The 23420-nt window shown below is 38.0% G+C and overlaps 1 protein-coding gene across 1 annotated transcript in view; it reads left to right on the top strand.

The window, feature by feature from the left end:
- Positions 1 to 19265, top strand: part of LOC137265773 (golgin subfamily A member 6-like protein 25) — a 43928-nt gene extending 24663 nt beyond the window's left edge. Inside the window, exons 5-24 of the mRNA XM_067801224.1 lie at positions 817 to 969; positions 1302 to 1391; positions 1591 to 1665; positions 1985 to 2068; positions 2616 to 2832; positions 3039 to 3187; positions 3471 to 3569; positions 4254 to 4395; positions 4638 to 4705; positions 6449 to 6558; positions 6660 to 6749; positions 7059 to 7182; positions 7730 to 7876; positions 9562 to 9624; positions 10462 to 10640; positions 11559 to 11627; positions 11905 to 12055; positions 13047 to 13137; positions 14917 to 15030; positions 18119 to 19265. Of these exons, the coding sequence (XP_067657325.1) occupies positions 817 to 969; positions 1302 to 1391; positions 1591 to 1665; positions 1985 to 2068; positions 2616 to 2832; positions 3039 to 3187; positions 3471 to 3569; positions 4254 to 4395; positions 4638 to 4705; positions 6449 to 6558; positions 6660 to 6749; positions 7059 to 7182; positions 7730 to 7876; positions 9562 to 9624; positions 10462 to 10640; positions 11559 to 11627; positions 11905 to 12055; positions 13047 to 13137; positions 14917 to 15030; positions 18119 to 18279 (2376 nt within the window). The 3' untranslated portion in view covers positions 18280 to 19265. The remainder of the gene's footprint in view (positions 1 to 816; positions 970 to 1301; positions 1392 to 1590; positions 1666 to 1984; positions 2069 to 2615; positions 2833 to 3038; positions 3188 to 3470; positions 3570 to 4253; positions 4396 to 4637; positions 4706 to 6448; positions 6559 to 6659; positions 6750 to 7058; positions 7183 to 7729; positions 7877 to 9561; positions 9625 to 10461; positions 10641 to 11558; positions 11628 to 11904; positions 12056 to 13046; positions 13138 to 14916; positions 15031 to 18118) is intronic.
- The last annotated feature ends 4155 nt before the right edge of the window (positions 19266 to 23420 follow it).

The raw sequence follows: 23420 nt of genomic DNA on the forward strand, positions 1-23420 counted from the left end.
CACCAATGTGAACTCTCAAAGGGGGTCATAATACAGTAGTGTGCCACTAACAATGATCTAAAGGACACTATGGGTATTCTATGAAAAGTAAATGCACTGCCCTTGAGGAAATCAACTGCAAGATCTCTTTCTTAATCAACCAAGTGGTAGGCCAGGACCACATGTTCCAAACAGATTGCATGGTAATAATCTACTCCTTAGCACAAAATTCAGTTCTCTTGACCAGATTGTAACAAGGAATACTAGGAAACCAATGAACTATCAATAAAAGTTTTGAAACAATTTACGAGGGAAACAGAGGTATTAATTAGTTGGGATGGTATGTTATTATATCCCTTGTCCTGTAGTCTGTTATATCAGGTTTTAGCATTTGAGAAACTTCAGGTATGACATTTGATCTAATTCTGTGAACCAAGGTTGGACTTTATACCACTTTCAGCAATATCACAGTGTCTGATACATTGTACCCATTTGGGAAGTCAAACCCAGATCCTTTCTCTGACAAGCCAAAGTTTTAATCACTAGGCTACCCAACAGCCCCTGTGCAAGCATTAGATTTGTACTGAGCACACATGGATAGAAGATAATAACTTGATCTGAATAAAGCTTGCCAACTGTTTCATTTACTTATGAATAGTTTACAACCGTTGCTTAAGACGTTTTGTTTGTTGGACATGAACATGCCAGTTTTACACACATAGCATGAAATGTGTGATTTGAAATACTGTTTGGTGTAGAAGAGCTGTAGTTGTGATGTTCATTCTTATTACTGGTTCAGCTTGTCCTCTTGAATGAAATATTTGTTATGACTTTCAGCTGTTGCTTCACTGTCTGGACAGTTTGATGAAGACACTGGTTGTGAAGAAGGACATCACAGAGGATTACTACAAGACATTTATGAAGAGGACAGGCGAAGACATTGCAGGGATTAGGAAAATTGTGGAGACAGAGAGGCAAGAGGCAGAGAAGGTAACTCACTTGGCTTCAGTGCTGAAGCTATAGAAGTCCCCACTTTCCTGAGCTGGAAGTTGAACAACTAGTCTCATATGTTTCTTGCAGACTTAGGTTTTTGTGCCAGCTATTTCCATGTACATGCCTCAAAACAAAATAATACTTTGCTGAACTCATTTTTGACAGTATCTTCTGTTGTGTGAATGAGCTCTTGTATGACAGTATCTTGTGTGAAGCTACTGAGCACTTTCAGGATATTTTCCTTGTCTGTAATGCTGAACTGTTGCAAGGCACTATCTTCTGTAATGTGGCTGAGCTTTTACATGACAATGTCACCTACAATGTTGCAGGAGGCCAAGAATGACAGCAAGTTGAGCAAGGACCCCCAAGCACTAGAGTCTCACCTCGACAACCTTCAGACACAAGCCAGTAGCAAAAAGGTACTTTGACCTAGATTGGCAAGAATGTTTACAGGTCAAGTAACCCATTTACTGTTCTGTAGAGTATGTAGTAGAATTCCATACCATTATTTACCATTGGTTTACCATCACATTAATACATACCATCATACTCTTCATCAGAACATGGTGTCATAGTCTTAATACAGGGCACATGCACACGCTGATACCTTTTCTTCAGAACCAACTGCAGAGAGAACAGAGGGAGAAGATGAGACAAGATCTCTTACGCTCTTCTGGAATGTCTGAAGCTGAGGTAATCAATTAGTTAACTGACTTCTCAGTATAGAAGACATTTTGAGCCATGTATTATATATGAGAATTAGGAACTAGTTCAGCGTTCATGGTAGATCCATACTTACTGGGCTCATTGAAACTGACTGATTTTCACTGTTCAGGGTTGAGATGTTTCCCTTACTTATCAGACCAAATGGCATAGCTGGCAGCTGTTGTTTGCCTTGTTGATGCCTGTATGTGATGATCAGTCAACACCAGCATGTCAGTCAGAAATTCACAGTTCATGTTTCACTGCAGAAGTGGTTGTAACTGCAATTCCTACTGATGTTGCCAATCAGGTGGAGGCACTGATGGAGAAGCTCATGGACCAGATGGCATCACTAGAAGAGAAGATTGGTGCAGAACAAGCCAGGCAGAGGAGGGTAGGCATATATCTCTGTCAATGTCGTAGTTGGTCAATAATGTAACAGACTGGGATTTAAATACAGTAAACTACTGGTATACTGAAATAAAATGGACCACTAATATTTGTTCATTATTACTTTAGTTTGTTTTACACATTACAAAAGTCAGACATCTTGGATCAAGTCATGTTAGAATGTCCTCTGACTTGACAAATGCAAGAAGTATCATATTTACATTGTTGAATGTTCATTCATATCATACAAAACATTAGTAAATATATGTCATTGCATGGTGTATCGGCCATCTTTTCCAGTTGTCTGATTTATAGATCAAATACGGCCACTTGAAAGGCTTCAGCCTAACCCTAGTTTTGCTTTTGATAGTGGAGGTCTGGTAAACTAGGTGTCACAACATCTGTTTGTTATATCCATCAGTTTGTCATATGTATGTTAGTTATAAACACTGAATACACTGGCAAGCATCACCAATATGAGACCATACCTAGAGTTACTGAGTGTGAGTGTGACAACAAGAATGATACCAGGTTTTTCCTGTGTGCTGTAGGTTCTGCAGGAGAGGCTGGCCAAGAGGCAGCAAGTGCTGGAGTACAACAAAATGCAGGCTGACAACCAGACCCAAGACATTAACACTCAGGAGATGGTACTGGATGATGTCCTCACAGGGCTTGTAACTGACAAGAAACTTGTAGACAAGCAACAGGAGGAATTACTCCAGCAGTACCGACAGGATGTGGACAACATTAGGGCACACTATCATAAAGGTAACACTCTGCAGTCATCATAGTGCACTCACTCTCAACTTCCTACACATAACATCATATCCCCTGATACATGCAGAAAGCACAAGTACATTCTACCTTGACATCTATATTGAAAAGAAGTCCCTACAAGTCACCATGAGAATTAACTTTGCTTTTTTATCAACATGTAACAAATTAAGTAATGCACTAGCTTCATCGTATTGTAGAGGCTGTACATCAGCAGGAAACTCTGGCTGAGAAGCTGCGACAACGTCGACAAAGACGTATGCACAAATTGGAAGAGAAACAAGCCAAAGAAAGGGCAACCTTTGTTCAGACATCTGACAAGGGTGTTTCAGCAACAGAGTTTGTTCAGGTAAGCAATGAAGATGATGCCGGTATTCACACCGTACGTGTCCATAATGTCAATGTTTCGACATATATGGGAAGCTGTGAGTGCTGCTTGAATACCCTGCTGGTATACCAAGGATAGAGACATGGAATGAGGTGCATCTGTACATACAGGGTTAATGTGCACGTGAACTGATGCTAATGTAGGTTTGTCTGTAGGGTTACCATAAACTGATACTAATATAGGTTTGTCTGTACATAGAGTATTACCAATAGCTGATACTAATATAGGTTTGGTGTGCTTACAGGGTTACCATAAACTGATGTGTCAGCAGCAAATTGAGAAGGAAGAGGTTTGCACTGAGCTGGACCAGTCAGACATTCAGGAGATGGACAAGATGGCCAAGGTGAGGTCAAAGGGAAGCACTGCTAACACTATGATGATGATAAACATGTTCATACTGCCTTAATCTAGAAATCAAGGAAATTAAATATTACTGATGACTGAATGTTGATGATAAGGATTCTGTATCATTTTACCTGACTTAAACATTATCGTCTGAGAAAGTACTATCAGCGCCTTTGATCTTTCACTGAAGCTTCTTAGAATACATCATGGTTAACAGAACAGTCAGGAAAAAAATTCATGTCTGAGGACCTAAGTGGACTTTGAACAAAAGACTGACTTATGGTTTAAACAAGCAGCATCATTCCTAGAGCTGAGAACTGGTAAAGATAGGTTGCCAGTGTAGAAGTGAATAATGCACTCAATATCTCAGTTTTACGAGAAGCTATCATGGCCAATCTGTCTGGAATGTTCAGGGATATTTTTGTTTGTATGAAGTTTATGATAAACTATTCATTCACCAATGACAACATCTCTAGGGAAATTTATTATAATGTTGTTGTTTTTTTTTGTTTTGACTTTTGTTTATATTATTTGCTGTAATTGTAAAGTTACGACCTTTTATTTTTTCATTTGATATATTACTTCATTGTCCATCTACAAACCTCTTTCCATCTATTTACATTCTTTGTTTGGGGAAATGAAACAAAGGAATGCATAAGCAAGTGTGGTACATGTGTGTCAGGAACTAAGGGAGCAGGAGCTATCTGATGTGGAGGAGAAGCTTGGAACACAGATGGCGGAGGTGGGTCGCCAGGGAAACATGAGCAGCAATGATGTCAATCACCTTCTGAGACAACACCGTCAGCAGATGGATGATTACCATGGTAAGTGTATCATACCATTACACCACTTTTAGCAATATTCCAGCAATATCATGATGGGGGACTCCAGAAATGGGCTTCACACATCTTATCCTTATGGGGAAACAAACCTTTATCTTAGATGTGACAGGTGAACACTTAAACCATCAGGCTACACCACCGCCCCTTCAGTCAGTTATCTTTATGTTACTGTTTACAGTAGACCATGCAATGTCGATTTATCATGTGACCTTTGAATGTTACAGGTCGTAAACAGAAGGAGCGGCAGGCAATGCTGGCTCGACTCCAAGAGCGGTTGGCCCACAGACTACAGGTATGTTTATTATACTCTGTGTGTATGGATTCTGTATAGTTTGTACATTTAGCATTGCTTTGGTGCAATCAGACTATACATAGTTGGGCCATTTAGCATTGGTTTGGTGCAATCAGACTATATATAGTGGGCCATTTAGCATTGGTTTGGTGCAATCAGACTATATATATTTAGGCCATTTAACCTTGGTTTGGTGCAATCAGGCTATGTACCGTTTGGCCATTTCACATTGGTGTGGTGCAATCAGGCCATATGTATACTCACATGCAAAAGTAAGGCGAGTCAAGTATAAAGCAGATATGTATGTAATTTTCAATATGAAAGAAAGAATGCAAACAGGATCAGCTACACAAAAAACAGTGAGTGATGACATTTCATTGTAATACAGGACAAATTTTATGGATAGCAACTTCTTGAGTTTATTTTCACGACATTTCGGGGCTTATCCTAGCCCCCTCATCAGGTTGAGCTGAACTGAACATTATATTTTTTAATATATAGGTATTTACTATTCACTATATTTACTATAGGTTTACTGTTCAGTTCAGCTCAAAAAATAAAATGTGTCCTGTATTACTACGCCAACTTCTAAATGCCTTTGAAGAATAACATTTCATTGGCTACCAAGATATGGTGACATCAATGCATTTTCAAAAGGTAAAGGGGTTGACAAGAATGGATTGTGTTGGTGTTGACGGGTAATGTGCTGATCTTGTCAAGGGGTTGTGACCCTTCTACGACTGCTCCATCACCTGTGGTCTTTGTACCATTATATTGATGCTGGAGATGGTTTGGGGCAGAGACTCCAGCTTCCGAATGTGTGATAACCTGGTTTACGCACACCAAAACCCATATCCATTTAGGCCCGAGTTTGTTTCCTATTTGGATAAAAAACAACCTTGCGTTTCTTATGCGCGTGAATATAGTTGAGTTATATATGATTCGGCAATACCTTTGGTGGTGTCTGTCTTGTATATATATTACTGGTGTGTGTTGTAGGTGGGGTCTGTCTTGTATATATTGTTTCGGTTAAGAATTTACCGTCACAAACGATGTAAGAAATCCCCTTGTGAACCAGCAAAACAGAACAAAGACAAATCATAAACATTCAAATATTGTATTATTATGCAACGAGTGCAAGGTATACAAAGTCACAAGTCAATAGTCACAATGCTGATTACAAATACAATTCAAGAGAGACAAAAGCAAAGTCAGTGGGACACAAAATACAATATAGCGAACTCACCAAAGTCTTAGCGCTAGAGAGAATCAACTATGGCAGAATGTAAACACAGCGATCGGTCTGACAGCGGATAATGCAGGTCAGGTGTTGATGGGTTTTGATGATCAAGCGTTGTCAGTGATGTATCCTCCAGTTAATATGAATGAGTGTCGCCGTCAACACAGCAACCAGCGTTTTTATATATTCTAAGTCATTTCCCGAAAGTTCGGGCACACATGACTATCATCATGTCCTCGAATAAGTCTCCCGGAAGTAAACACATAGAAAACTAGGAGCAGATAATTCTGGAAAACCAGATTCCTAAAAGTGTTGACCAGCTATTAAAACAAAATGTGCCCCATCATATTTAATATTCAAAACACTAAATGTTGTGACCAAATAATAATTATTACTGAATTAATAACAAAATATACAGAAAATACACATTTGTAACAATGTATCACTGGTGTGTGTTGTAGATAGTGTCTGTCTTGTATATATATCACTGGTGTGTATTGCAGGTGGTGTCTGACCAGGAGCAGGAGGAAGAGATGGAGATGGACATGTTAAAACAGCAGCAACAGGACACCCTCAACAAAGTCCTGTTTTCCAATCTGGAGCTCTCACAAGAGTGAGTCATCAGCTGTGACTTATATCCATTAGTTGAATTAACCTTATTTTTGTCTGCCACATATGAACATGTGATAACTGAGCATTGTGAATCATTAACAGTGCCCGAGAACGGATTCTGAAGGAACACAATCAGAACATGCAGTATCTCTCTAATCAGCTGCAGCGCAGTAAGATGAGGCAGCAAAAGAGGTGAGTTTACACCTAGCATAACCAGGTTTATCAAAACCCAATGTACACTTAGGTAAATATCACTTCGGAATCACCAGTCTATGGCTTACAGATCAGATTGGCATTGTTGATGTATTTCAAATCTTATTTTGACATAAAGGTGCGTATAAAGTCAACCTAACAGTGAAAATTCTCTTTAAGGATTGATGCGTCATTAACAGTGTTATTAACAGTGTTTTTTACTTTTTTACTTGTTTGCAGTATCCACATATTTTGTCTTTTTGATCGCTGAGCATTTCAAAGGAAAGATATTGGTACATTTCTTTCTAGCCTTGAAGTCAAACTGAATCAACGCAGAGCCAAGCTAGCAGATATGCAAGCCAGACATGCAGAAATGAGAAAAGCTAAACAAAATGCAAAGCAGAAAGAAAAAGATAAACTAGAACAACAGCTGGTAGGTTTTTTGTTGTTAGTAGGTAATTTGGTCTGATCCTTGAGTTTGTGAAAATGTATTATGGGAAGTGTTAATCCTCCACAAACCTGCACACATAAGCTTGAGAGGACTACTGTATTATATGTGCTAGTATTGTTGAAACCACAACAAATATGTCATTGTCAGTGAGGGAGTTTAGTTTTATGCTGCTTTTAGCAATATTCCACCAATATCAGTGCAAGGGACATCAGAAATGGGCTTCACAGATTATACCCATGTGGGGAATCAAACTGGGTCTTCAGCCATCCAGTACTGTCTGTCTGTCTGTCTGTCTGTCTGTCTGTCTGTCTGTACATGCTTTGAAGTGGTAACAAAAATGTAGCATGTTAACAGTGTTACAACAAAAACAAAATAAATTGAGGAGTGAAAAGTTAACATTGCCCCAAGTCAGTATTATGACAGTAAACATGTTAAGTGTGATACAACCTAAACAAATGTTTGAAGAGAGACATGTTAACTTTAACATCTCATCAATATCATGACAGTTAAAATGTTAAGATGTTTGTAGGATGCTGAGATGAGTGTGGAGGAGGAGAGGCTGGAAGCTGGCAGGCAGGCAGCATTGCAGGACCTGAAGCAGCAGCTGGCCCGAGAGACAGAGGAGGCACTCAAGCAGCAGGACCAGGAGATAGGACTGCTGATTGGCAAGCTCCAGGTAATGGTCAGGGGATGGAGAACATAGAGACATGTACTCTGGGAATCAAACTATCCCCATGGCAACACCATCCAGCAGAGGAGAGGTGTGCACCTTGAAGAGAATTATTGAAACCTATCAGAGATGGGATAATCACTTTAAGGAGGACAAAAGTCTATGTTACAGGAACTTGATCAGATTCACTATTCACTATTCAGTGAGTCATGTTCAGTTCATAATGTGTGTTTCATGCTTCACAATGGAATGAATTATTTTGATAGTTTACAACAAAAAATTAACTGAGTGTATCAGGTTCCCTTGGCCATCAGCAGTGAATGAAACAACTGCAAGACATGTATTGTAATTGTGTGTAGTTCTACAGTTACATTTACATAGTAGTGAACCAAAATTAGTGTTAATTACTGTCAGATAGGTATCAAATTCTATCTGTTGGAGCAGATCCTGAGCACTGTCACGTAGCTTAAAGAATGTATAAAAAATTTTTTTAGTCTTTTAACCATTACATATGAAAGATTTGTGGTTAGTTTTAAGCAAAACACCAAACTCATTCTTAGAAAACTTGTGGTTAATCATCCCGAACAAATAAAAGTTGCCAAAAAGGCCGTTTGCTTCACTTTCTCCCACCAACAAAACCACAGACAATTTATGTAACTCTGTCGCCAGAGCCCTCCATATGAGGAGCGATATTCAGTTAGTTGTATACAAAATATGTGGGAGGCTCGTCATATTGCTGAATGTCAACAAAGACAAGACGAATTGTTGTTTTGCTGTCAATTGCTCCTTGGGATCAGATGATGGTGTCACTATACTCACTACTCATTGCTGACCAAATGATTTTGCATGAACATGAGGATTTTTTTCTCTGAGGCTAGGTTGTGGTCGAAGTGACAATAATATTGTACGTAATATCATATTATATTATATTGTACGTAAAATTATATTACATTTCCAAGAGTGAAATTGTTATGTTACAAGCAATTTCATGCAAAATCCTTTTGTCCATCAATCAGATACATATGTTGCCATCAGTAGAAAGTAATTTTGATTTTGTAAGTCAGTGAAAACAAACTTAAACAGCATTTAGCCCCAGAAAGGGCGCCACCATTTTTTAAAATTGTGAAGTCACAGGCTAAAGTCTGTTAGAATTAATGAGATTAAAGGGGTTTTTTTCATCAAGTTAGAAAATCAAAACTACTTTCTACTAGTAGTTAAATATGTATTTTGAATCGTGGCCTAAGGGATTTTGCATGACACAACATTTTGTCAAAAACACAGTTTCAGAATAAAAGTGCCAACTTGTTTTAGAAAGCTTACAATTGTTTGGCTCTAGTCAGTGCATCCTTCATTTAGATGTTCCCTTGATTTGACCATCTATGACGGCCTCATCACTCCTCACATTACAGCAACCTCATTCCAGCGACACATCTCATATTGGTTCATTTGGTTCTCTTTGCTATGAGTTGATATCTATACATTAATATATGATGTCTTTCATGTCACGGTACAGATTCTAAACATGAGATAGGATATGTACAGAAATAAACAATGTATAGGTCAAATTTCCAATTTGGTTCCTTTTGCTAAGAGTTAATTGTGAAATGAAACACAAGGTATCCATCTATTTGGATATGGTAATGTGGATGTTCTTGTATGTGTGATCACATTGACATGTACACTCTGTACAGGTGGGACAAGCTCGGAGGCAAGCTATATTGAGAAAACAGGACAAGACAATGAAGGAGCTTCAGGTAAACTCACAGTCTACTTCCTAATCAAAACATCCATATATTATGGATGCCCACTTCAGTAATGATTGATCAGAGAATCATTGTCTGTTATTTCTTGAGTGAACTGACTGATTAACAGTGTGTATAATATAAAGATGGGCGGTTTTAACGGTTAACTGGTGTTTTTTCCCATGAGACGGTATGTACCGCAGAGGGTCGCAGAAAACCAGGCTTTTTTTTCATTCAGTTAAAACAGTATTTTCTTACCGTATGGTTTCTTAAAAATGATGCTATCAAATGTAGACTGAATAAAGAAAATACTCAAATGAAAGTACTGGCAATGCGCTAACTGCACATGCGTGGTTGATGCTCCAAGTATCCAGTAGATGATTTTTAAAATATGAATATTAAACAGGCTTAAGTCAGTTGGTCTGGTGATCTGGTGTGTAACATTATTTACATGTATACAGTAGTGAATGTGAGTTATGAATGAAATTACACAATGTTATGAAATATTCAGCTGAAATAGATTTGAATTATAATTCTGATTGAATTATTTTCAAATGAATTTAGTTTTGTTTAAGAATAAGAAACATTGCAGCATTTTGCAAGAAAAAATCCACAAACAAATCTTTTCATTTCGATTTTAAATTAGATCGATGCAAAACAAAAAAATGCAGCATGGCATACCGTGGTAAATACCCGGGTACTTGAACAAAAGCTTTGGTATACCATGGTAGTGAAATTTTTGTGGTGCCCAAACCTAGTATAAAATGTCTGTACTAGGATCAGAAATGATGTCTGGTGTTGAGAAGTGAGTTGATGTAGTGTATCAAAGTATGTGATGTTCCCCTGCAGGACCAGCTGGAGCGACGGATGACGCAGGACGGGGAGTTGCCAAGGAGCTACACAGATCAGCTCATACAGCAGCACCACAACCAGGTGGAGAACCTCAATGAACAGATCCAGCGCAACAGACAGAAACAGGAGAGGATTATCATAGAGAAACTACAGACCAAACGCCATATGAAGGAAAAGTCAGTCAGAAACCTTTGCAATTTTGTTGTAATTTTATGATTTTCTTGTTATGTAAAAAACTTTAAATGAGAGTAACATATATTAGTATTGGCTTCCAGTTTTAAGATTTATTTAAGTATGCACACCAGGTTTTATGTTTATACACCTATGAAATCAAATCCATGTTCAACTGAATTAATGCAAATTGAAATTTGTTCAAAAGCAGTTTTACAGACTGCTTTTTAATCATTAACTCAGAACACAACAGAAGCCATGCTCATTTTGTTATCCATCATGTGAGTGGCAAACGTTTAAGGTTAAGAACAATAAACCAGATTTGCCAACCCATATGATTTTTTCATATTCGTTACAATTTCATACCCAAAGTTTTTACAGAAAGTAGAAATTTCTGAATTTTTTTGTTATTTAATATTGCTAAGATGACAGTGTTGGTGATTTTATGGCTTAAACATTATCAATAACACACCCATAACAAATTCTGAAGATCTCTATATCTCAGGTTATGTATTTGAGTTTATGTATTCTTACGGTAAAGCTGTGACTTAACTTGTAGCAGTAATGGGTAAACAGAATACACTTACTGATAGGTAGGAATCCCCTCAAAGAGGTCATAACTATCATACTGGCTGGCTGTTAGGACATAGCATTCTGTTTTAAGGTTGTACTGCATCTGCCACAAAACCAAATGTGCTCTGAACTTGGTCATTAAGATAGATTCAGCCATTGAACTCTTCCAAAGAAGTACTGTATTTTGGCATGTCATTATTCCCTAACAAATATTGTTTATAGTTTGATTATGGAAATATAAGTAGGTTTTTCATTTTGTGTGCTGGAGTTAGGTGTAAGCTTGTTCTGATAGGCCTGTGTGTAATCACTTGTCTGGATTTTAAATGGTACCTCTGTTTGCTTTCTTCCAGTCAGTTAGAGACACAAATAGAGGAGGAGACACAAGTGGAATACTACCATCAACAGCAGCATGGGACAGGGTGAGCCATGTAGTACACACAGTATTGAGCTTCCTAAGCATGCAGAAGTTGCTATTCAAGAATAAGACAAAATATTGTGGATGTGAACAATGTTTATGAGCAGACATTTCTGCCCAGAAATGTTGTGTATGCAATAAAGATGTTTACATCCATTCTATTCTTTCTTATACTGTGTTGTATGTCTGTCTATTGTGTTGTTACAGAGTACTGATTACTGATTACATTGACCATTTGTTGGTACAGACATGATAGGTGTGTACTGATTACTTTGTTACAGACGAGCTAGTGGTGTACTGATGAACATTCTTATGGAACAGCGCCACCAAAAGGCCATGGGCGAGCTTGAGGCTGAGATGAAGACAGAACTAGAGAAGTCCAAGGAGGAACTGAACACAGCCTTGGAACTAGAACTTCAGAAAGAGCTTGAGGTGAGATGACTGTGGGTCTCAGAAGAATATCAGTCGTTTCTGTATTAAACTACATTCAGGTCATTATATGTCAGCAAACAGTTATGAAATACTGTAGGAGTTTTCATGTAAGGTAATTATGTACATTGCAGTACAAGTACTAGTGTGGGAGAGATGTGAGGTAATACTCTAATAATTATCACTGTAAGCTATCACAAGAAACATGTCAAGTATGTGGCTTAATTAGTTATACAAAACTAGGCATAGAAAGCGATGTTTATCAGCAACAGTTATCTCACCCTGTCAGTCCTAGAGGTAGTTTCCTTGCCAATAAGACTTTCATTTAGCTTTCAAGACATGTATTTGGTAGGGAAGAAAGAACAAGGTAGACAGATAAGTGAAAACTAACTCTGTTCATATGCAGGATTTACATTGCTAATATAAGCACAATATATCCAGGAATTTGATCAAGTATAATTATAAATATGTGAATATTATTTCCTACCTGTTGTTGACTTGCCCTTGAGTATAAGTTGTCATAAGTCCAAGTCACATAAACTCATATAGTGACCACAAAAGACACACTCCTCTGGCTTTTTGTCAAGTTCTTAAATAAAAGGAATAAACATGAATGCTTACTTTTATGAGATTTCAAATCTGGTTTTTTTTAGTTTTGTTTTTTCTTAAACTGAGTTTCTTTTGCTGTTCAGTATATTAAGCTACTAAGTTTTATTATACAATTCGGTGAGAATAATAATGAGCATTTAATTTTACACCAGTTGTTTTCAAGGGGAGAGAGGTGCACAATCAATCAACACATTCACTGGCAGTGTAGGATTTTTCCTCCTGTGTAGATCTTATTGGTATGTGATGTGATTGTCACCAGGAAAGATGATGGGAGACAACCATCTTGACTGTAACTAAAATGGTAACTAGGTCTGATTAGGTATATCCAGGATAAATCAATGGTGGTTGTTAGTGGTGTAATTGTGCATGGTGTATGTCCGTACAGAGCCAGAAACAGCAGTTTCTTACCCAATTGGCGGCTGTCAGCGGCATCTCCAACGATGATCTGAACGATGCTGTCACTGCAGCAGTTACAGGTAAGTGACCTTGGAATATGTTCTGGGCAAAATCAGCTCCTTGCTTCAGACTAACACATCTCAGTTTATTATCCATACAGTGAAACATAACCGAGTACATAAAACTCAAATGTTGCACACGTGTAATAAATCCTAGAATGAATTTTATTGGTCAGTTATCCGACCATGACCCCACTGGAATGTGAAACTACTTTTTTCATTCATAACTTTTTACTACAAATTTACTACGAATGTTCAGTCTCACTACTATGAGAACAAACCAATACGAAATGCTGTCAAATACCAAACATTACAAACAAACAATTTTTCACACACCGTGTTTATTGCTACGAGATTTCAAGATAAGGTAAAAATAAACTCGGCTCGATAATGAAAAGGATGACAAGTGGAGCACACATCACTTGGGACAAATGACTAACTAATCACAGTGCCCTCAAACATTTGATTCAGAAGTTGCTGGACAATAACGTAGCTCCAACACATATCATGCATGTGTCTAGACATAAAAATGTACAGAGTGTGAACAATTATTCACGCCTTTCTGATGCACAACACTGGAGAAGTGGGAAATCTGTTGTATTCAACCAGAAATCAACCTTCCATGTTTCCATGCTCACACCGCGGGTCTTCAAGCATACCGTGATCGGCAGTTTGTCCAAAATAAATCTAACATCCCAATGAATGCATGTTGTACACAAACACAAGCAAAGCCTTCTCTAGTGATGTTGTTCACACTATCTTTGGAGGTCCAATATAGGAGGGGGGACATTCCACATCAAAACTGACAAGTCTTCTATGGCAGTGAGTGAGACCAAACTGTTACATACCATGGCCATGTTGCTCGCTCTCCTATCAGTGACTTTTCTGACGATGAATAACTTTACCTTTAAAATTGTTTCCAGTTATACAATTCTTACAGTTACTTAAGTTGATAAAGATTAAATTTCAATTCAAAATATGTTTGTATTTTTTGTCTTCGTGCAAGAGTAGCTAGTCGCGCTCTTTTTTTAGTAGCATTACAGAGGGAGTTTACGTCTATAGTGCCGTATCACTGTATTCTTACGCGACCTTGACCTTTACATAAAATGACAAGAACTGATTTCATTTTACATGGAGCTGTTTAGAAATAAAAAGTTAGATGCAAATGGATAATAAAGAAATTAACACACTCGTGAGTGTGTCATATTGTTTTTACGAAACTTGTGTCAGAAAAATCCATATTCTCGCTCAGGAAATATGTATTTTTTCTGACACTCATTTCGAAAACACAATATGACACAATCGCGAGTGTATTAATCTCCATTTATGCTTGTTTTAATTCACTGTTATGATTGCACTGAGGTTTTGTATGTCGGCTGAACAAGGGGATCATTGTTAATACCGGTATTCGCTTGATGTTACATGTGCAGCCATTCTTGCCTTGGATACAAAATTACCTAATCTGTTTAACATCTTTTCAGTTTAGATAGCTATGAGTTATAGCAGTGTTGAAGATCATTTATATACATATAATAGGTGAATATTGTAACTTTGATTACTGTACACAACCATTCCAACACTGATAAGTATTACTTGGAATATACAGTGTAAACATATGTTTTGTCATGACAGTGCTGCCCATAGTGATTGGTGTTGGTCACTGTACACTGATTCCTAATGTCAATGCTGCCCACAGAGACTGGTGTTAGTTGCTGTACTCTGATTCCTAATGTCATTGCTGCCCACAGAGACTGCTGTTAGTTGTTGTGCTCTGATTCCTAATGTTATTCCTGCCCACAGAGACTGGTGTTGGAGATGAGAAAGCAAAGAAGCTGGCCAAGGAATTGCGTACTGGCATCAAGAGGGCAAAATCGTCTCTGTCTGCAGCCCAAGATGACTCAGATGAAGAATATGGTCAGTGAACATGCATTAGAATCAATGAGAAAAGAGTCTCATGTTCAAATAAACCAACTTGCTCTATGAGAATTTCATGAATATATTGTCAGATATAAAGCAGTTCAACTTAGAGAATGGACAAAGTAGGAATAAGTGCAAATATGGAAATGTTACTGAAAAAGTGTTATAGTTCAATAAGTATGCCGTGTATGTATGTGTAAATTCTCAGATATATTCAAATTGTGTCTATCCTTTTCACATTTTTCCTTATCCTGACTCATGCTTAAGTGCTTGTCTCCCTCTTCTTTTCGAAAGTTTGTGGAACATTTGAAATACCTGGAAGTTCCATTCTTCAATAGAGAATGTAATGTCACACTCACCCATGAGTACCCTCCCTTTCCTCTATGTTTTGGTGCCAATGTTGGTCATATGACCGGCCATATATGTCACTCTCTCCTTCTTCGCTTAACAGGAAGGTTTTGTGGGCGACTTGGGGTCCCTATAGAGCACTTTTCTTTTACTTTTTGGTCTGTATGATTAATTCTATGATGTAAAACTTTTGTGTATGATTTACATATTTTACATCTTTCAACTTGCAATCATGGCTCATACTTTGTTTACATTTTGATGACAGTTCTAGATACCGGTTTTCAGCATCCAATCCACACTGATTATGTCCATCTTGCACTACAGTTTGTTCATCCAACGTCTGCTTTGATCTTTGTCAACATTTATTGTCTGAAGAATTTAATCAATATTTGTTGCCATTCTTAGACGTGCAAGGGACAAGGTAAGATGATATTTATCAGTCATGTCTGGTAAGGCAAATGATTGCACTAAGAACCATGTGTTGATTACTACAGCTGATATTTGTAATTCCAGTGAGATGCTGGACATGACTCAGGAGCGTGACTGTGATTTGGAGACAGACACTGGACTGGCCAAGACAAGATCTACATCAAGGGAATCATTCGTATCACAGAGTAAGTGATCTAAATCATCCTTGTGGCAGAAGAAGAAGACGTCATCATCTACTACTATGAATACTCGTTCCTTCATGAAGAATACTGTGCCTCCTGGAGAAGCAGAAAGTTTTGATGAACCACCTATACTTCTACCAGACGTACCTCTCACCACCCAAATGCAGCCTGCCTCGAAAGCGAGGACTTCAGCTGCATCCTTTATGCAGCATAAATCATCAGACGATCTACCTTTGATGCAGACATCTTCTATGAAGGATGGCATCTCTGCCAGTGTAGTGCATCTACATGTAGGTCAGAAGACACATCTGTATTCTCAGAAGAATACTCACCTCAGATGAGGTCTACACTTTCAACTCAGGATTTTGATCCAGGACTTTTCATGGGACAATGCATGATGTCTTTAATGGATCGACGCTTCACAGAAGAGAGGACTGCCATGAAGGCACTTACTGCAACAGTCATCGCTCATGAAGGCATGAAGGCACAAATTACTCTCAAACCAATATCAATGTTAAAGATGATGTTTCCGTTCTCCTAGATTATTCGGACTGACAACCATCACATAGTCTGGATACTTTCAGGAATGTTGGTTCAACAGTAGTTCTCCATGGGGGACTTCCTACTAATTATCACAGTAGAAAGGGTTCACCAAAGATCTCCTTGTCACCAATGTTATGTATTATCTTTGCGTGGAAGCATGTACACCTGCACACAGGTATCCTTCGCCTCAGGAGGATTTCTCAATGAGGGATCAATCAGTCAAGTAGATATGGGACACCTCAGCGCAGATAATCATGGAGGGTCACTCATTGTTATGACTCTTTAGATAGATTTTCGGATGAAGAAGTGGAGGTTATATTTTCCAGTGCGGAAGCAACTTCATGGATTGGATTTAGATTCTCGATCAAAGGAATCTAATGAAGCATTCTCATATAGGGTAGTCAATGAAGAGTTTAATACACCCACAGTTCCTCCCATTTCTGAGGCACCAGACTGTCTCAGTGCTGCTTTCAACAATGCAACGAGTTATCAAAGTCTACATATATCACCTTCCAATGCAAAAAGATTTCCTTTTCACCACATGGAACCCTTCACGAAGGCTACAGAGATTGACGAATACTATAAACTTATTAACAGCGGATGGATTAAATTTTATAAAGTGGATGACAAGAAATTAGCTCAACTAGACATCACCACTCGTTTTACATTTCATGGTCTAGCCAGATCTGGAGCTATTAATGAAGCATTGATATCTAGATTCGAAGTACTTCTCATCAGCAGGATTAACTCTGTTGATTAACTCGCAACTGGAGTGACAGATTCACCAAACCCTAAGAGTCTGCAACAAGAAATGACAGCACTATAGGAGGTCATGGTTCTTTTCTTTGTTCGAAAGGGAACAGGAGTTAGTCTACCTCCACCACCATGTCCATCGGATACTGTAAGCAATTAAGCATGAGTCAAGATAATGAAAAATATGTAATTTTCTGATTAAAATTGATATTTTATACTTATCCTGACTCATGAGGTCAACCCTCCCAACCTCCCATTCATTTCACTTGGATTTCCCTGCAAATCCATCTGTTTGGGCTATGAATTTTTGGAGAGAGTGGCAAATGTGAAGGGTCATGTGACCAGTGTTGGTGCCAAAACATAGAGGAAAGGGAGGGTACTCGTGGGTGAGTGTGATTTTATGTCCTCTTTTGAAGCAGGGAACTTCCAGGGATTTCAAATGTTCCACTAGCTTTCAAATATAAGACGGAGGCAAGCACTTAAGCATGAGTCAGGATAAGTATAAAATATCAATTTTATTCTGAAAGTTACATTTTGTTATGCTGACACATTTAACTGCTAAAGAAGGGCAAAAATATGTGAATAAAAAATATTTTATTCCAATTTCATAAAAAGAAATGAGTGTTTTACCATATGTTTATATCATTTGTATCCATTTCTCTTATGAAAATCATCTTGGTTCCAAGACTTGCTCTAGCTTAAATATTTATAAGGCTTCCAAAATTATTCTAAATCAGGCTTTACTTTTGCTTGTGTATGGTGTTACTGTATGGTAGGTGAAGGTAGTTAATTGTTTAGCATCCTGTATTATGTTTGTGTATGTTGTCCAGGTTTACAAAGGCTGCGCACTGATGCAGATGGGTTTACCCGGGACCACAGTAACCTGGGCCAGCGGCCAGCCAGCAGCAAGAAGAAGAAGGGGCTGAAGGCCAGAGCTCAACCTGCATTTGCTGACAATTATAGCTACGAGAATGAAGATGATGATTTCTAGTGCCTTCACATCGTATATAAAACTCATTTGCTGAGGACTAGGGATAACTGTTTTGGACCTAAGCAAATACTCAATAGTAGATTCCAAATCAGGTTAATCAAGAGTGGTTGTTTACCACCCTGTATGTCTGTGATAGTGATTGTGATATCCTGACACAATCGTTGACTGAGTAGGTTTGTTTGTTGAGTTTATATTTCCATCTTGAAGCAAAAATAACTTTCTTGTCATTCACTGTCCATGAAAGCTATAGTTGAAAATATCAATAAAGCCATGTTTATTCCTGGATGTTACGTGATGCATCCAGCATTAAAAGGAGAATGGATACAACGTGGGACCTTGTTGACTTTAGTTTTCATTAACATTCTATTTGAACGCATGAAGTTAATTTCCTTTCTTGTAAGATTTAAAATGTATCTATCAACCTGACCATCTCAACTTGTCACAAACCTGTATGAGATTTTATGATAGCACATCATCTGTCTGCCATTGTGTAAAGATGTTGAGCTCAGTCCATCAAGAGAAAGCCAGGTTGGAATTATGCCCCTTCTTCTCGAAAGACACATTAATTTCAACGGCTAGTCAAATCTACTGATTGGTTCAAATGTAGGCACTTATTTCTAGACCTGGTTGTGCTCAGAGGCACTTAACTCTTGTGTACATTCTACAACATTACCTCCAACAACATATTGTAACAATCTCTAGGTATTTCCAGTCTTGGAAATTTAGCAAATATGGTAACAGCAATCTATATATTTTTGTCCATTTATGAAAGCTAATTGGATACCTTTAATGGTATGATGTGCATAGTTCTCTGTACTTCTACACTTTTACACCATTGTTATTTATTATCTAAGGTGTATGTGTTTAAAATATTTTGTCTATTGCATACTGATATTGTTTTATATACTTTGTACAACAGAATAGTATTTAAACATTGTTATTGTCAGGATTGTTTACATGATGTAGAAATAAACAGCTGAACTGTACCATCATCTTGTTGCATGTATGTGATAAGTGCACACATTTGGTTTTTGTAACCTTATATTTACAAACAGGTTTCCATTAACTTTATTCCATCAATTTGATGAAACTGCAATAAAAAGGCTCATTACTTTACCACCTTGTACAGAAAGATGAATCTTAAGAAGTGAAAATGTTGCTTCTGATGTGCTGAACACACATGATAAATACATGTACAGTTATTAGGTATGTTTTTGTAGAGATATGATATCTTAACTTCAAACAGTTAGGCTGGAGATGTTTCTGTCACAAATTGAAGAAATGATTTTTGATATTTTCTTAATAATTATCCTGAATTATTACTAGGTGGTCTCAAAGTGCTTGTGGTCAACAATTGAAGACGTTGCTTTGAAATACATGAGTCAGAATCTTACAAGATAACAAGGTTACAAGATTGCCACCCTCATGTCTTTTGATGTTAAAGATATGTGGTGGTGTGTGGTCCTGTGCTCAGGTCAGAAATCAGTTGAAGTTAAGCACCATCGAGCTTGGACAGTCCTAGTATGGGTGACTGTATTTGGCAGTTTGCCTCCTGAGAGATTCTAGGACTTCAGTCATGCCCCACAACGAAGCACATAAGACATGTGGTGTCAGCTTAGGCAAGTGGGTTTGTTCAGAATTGCCTCTGTTCACCCAGCAGAAAATGGGTACCCAATGTAACCACTAAACTTCTAGTGCCTAACACTCAGCTTGGGTTAATAAGGGTTATAATAATAAGATTGTTTGGGCACTTCAAGCGTGCATTGTGCATGGAGTAATGCACATGATATATGGACTATTATATCAACACATGTTGATGACAGTATAAGCCTACATTGACCAATCTGGGGTCTATGTCTCTACCAAATGTGTGTCGATATTTTTCTTACCAAGTCAGAAGTGTGATTGTGAAACAGTGTTAAAAGTTAGAAATCAAATGCTTTGATCAGACTAAAGTATAGGTATTAGCAAATACCTGGTAAAGTGCTTGTAAACATTAGCCTCAATGATCATCATTGTGATTGGTATCATGAGGTTAAGTCAGTGTGTTCTGCCCTGCTAATTAGTAAATGAATTTTATTATGTGGTCCATAGAGTCTCCCAGAAGAGTATTTAAACTAAGGATGTTTATATCTCTTGATCAGGACACTGTAATCACAAAGAACTCAGCCATGTTCTGTGAATGTATGTCATGGCTTGCCTATGCAGGATCTGACTGCATCAGAAAGCCAAAAAGATGGTGGAGCTTCACTCATTCAAGATGTTTCAATGTGAATTCTCAGCATGGCCACCAAGGAAGTCATATTGGACATCCCAGTAGCTACAACTCATATGTACAGTGGAATCTGTCTAATACAGACTGGTTAGGAACCGACTCATTTGTCTGGATTGTAAAGCAGTTCAGATAAGACAACTTTTGTCCATTACCATAGACACTGGTCGGCTTACCTATGGGTTACACTTTCATCAACCTTTATTCTTTCAGGATAAGAAAACAACATTGTATAGATTCACATGAATATACAACAGAGGACAAATTTGACAGTAAAGACGTCAAATTTGTAACTTAACATCACTACATGGATTATGGCTCAAGTAAGTTTTCAATGATAAACAAAGAACACTTTTGCCCAGACTCAGAGAGTAGAAGAGATTGTGGAGAACACCAGATTGCTGAGTCTGGATTTGACAGATTCTGTTGTATTGTTGGTAGGGGGCCCGAACATATGTTTCAGGGCCAATTCCAATATCATGAGTTGTGGCCATGATTCTACATTCAGCATAAAGGAAAAAATTATTTTTTGAAGATGTTACAACAGTTTTTTGGAAAAGTCATTTGGCAAAAGTGGAAACTTTGTGAGAATGATACTTCTATTTCCTTTGTCATGGAAAGGTCAGACTTCCTGGTCACTGCCTATAGCTGCTTAATATTTTAAGTAGATTTAAGTTACGCTGTGTAACAAAGTCACACAAACCTTTATGCCCTGTTGACAATGTACATTCAGTGGCAATTACAAAGGTGTGTAAGTTGTGTATGTGAGTTCACAAACTGTTGATGGTTGTAAATGTTTGAACTGCTAGTAAAATTTTATGTGCTGTGTTGGCCACTAAACGTGCTGTCAGGTGGTAAACCTAATTACGCCAACCAGTGTGCATTTGAAGAGCTATTGTCCATTTATGTTTTATTGTACTGCTCACATGATCAAACTCTGTTCATCAGTATTTCTTTACAATCAACACTCTTCAATTAGGATTCCCATATGCCATTTAGTTGAAGAAAAATTGTACACTTTACTGGCTTCCGGCTTAGCTCGAGTCTTTCCAACGTCTATCCAACGACTGAAAACGAAAGAGATGGATGTTGTTGCCTATCCATATGGGCTAAATGCTTCTTCATTGTAACATCAATACCCAGAGACACTCCCCAGAGCATATACACTTATTCAGTCATATTCTCATAAAGAATGCATGATGGACTCCCAATTCTTTATCTGTAGCTTATTGTGAATGTCTGCTTCAAATTAGACGTCCCCAGAGTCAGATAATGCCTGTCCCATGATGTGCCATGCAGACTTGCTAGCTTCAAGAGAGGATGTCCATTGTATTTTCACGCTTCTTACTTTCTTATGGTTTCCCTGTGGACTGCAGCAGCCCTTGTGGATGTAGCATTTCTGGTGCTGTGGAAGCTGCAGGGTATATTTTGAGCTCAGCAGAAACATACACCAGTCTCAAGAGTCATATTTGTTTTAGACAGAGTGACTTTGTCAGATATCTATATATGTTTCACAGAATGTGCTAAGGCTCAGATCAGAATCTGTATGCACTAAGCAAAACACACTGTAGACTTTTTGAAGTATCCTACTTATGTACTGTCAGATTTGCAACAGATTTTGTGTGAAAGAAAAATAAGATAATTAGATGTAATTGGATAAGAATGATTAGAACACACTTTGTGGAGTCATATTATGAATTAACCCACACTAGGACAAAGTGGTTTTCCCACATGATGTAATTTCCAACTGACCTCATTCATAAAGGGGAAAGGTCAGGAGTAAATCAAGCACTATTATTGCACCCATTACAGATATGAAACAAATTACTCTTAACATTACACATATTTATTTCAAGTTGCAACACAAATGGAGTTGAAGCGATGTGTGAATGAGATCGAGTATTTCAGGATTTTGGTAACAACAGTAACAGCAATCACATACGATAAGTTTATTGCTATTATTATATGTAACGTAAGTGAGGAATCTGTACTTTTTGTTGTATTCCTCAATACACAGACTTGAAGAAAGCTTGGGGAATTTGTTCCATGTCTGAACATACGCTTGTCCCATTTCACTTAATGTCAATGGCTGATTCTGGGCTTGACCTAAACGTCATTTTATCCCACACATGCTCAATCGTGTACAGGTGGGGAGAAACAGTTTACCAGGTGAGTACTGGAATATTCTGCTGTCCCAGGAAATATGTGACTGTGTAACACAGTGATGTGTGAATGGGCATTATCTAGCTGAAGCATGAAGTTACATCCCTGCACTTCAATGAACGGTCCAATGAGTCGTTCCTGTATCGCAGACCTCGTAAAGATCTCATAAGCCAAACATATCGTAAGTTTTGTCGTATGTTACAGTATGTTACGGATGGTGCGAGAAAAGTTACTAGATCTTAGGCTTACGGCAGCTTTGTGATACAGGCCTAGGGACCTGTCAGATTGCCATTGACAGTGACATGTTGTGTCCTATCGTGAGATGTGATGCTTCCTCATACCATTATGCTTACATCAACAAACCGTTGATGCTGTACAACACATCCGTTCACCATACCGTTCTGGCCCTTGAAGGGCATTTAGAAGTGAAATACATAAGAATGAAGATTTTATGGATATCAACTTCTTTATTATGAGTACACAACGTTTCGGAGTTAATACTTACTCCTTCATGAGGTGAATGAGAATGGGGTACAGAGCTATATTTATATGTACAGGTAAACAGTAACAAAGTAACAAGTGGAATGAATTAACAAAAGCTGGAAGAGGGTATGAACAGTATAAACAACAACTGATAGGAAGCCGACAGTTATGATAACAATGATGGAAGCCAATGGTAAGATTATGTTTACATAAGCCAGTGGTA

This window comes from Haliotis asinina, chromosome 15 (assembly GCF_037392515.1).
Source record: "Haliotis asinina isolate JCU_RB_2024 chromosome 15, JCU_Hal_asi_v2, whole genome shotgun sequence".
Lineage (NCBI taxonomy): Eukaryota > Metazoa > Mollusca > Gastropoda > Lepetellida > Haliotidae > Haliotis > Haliotis asinina.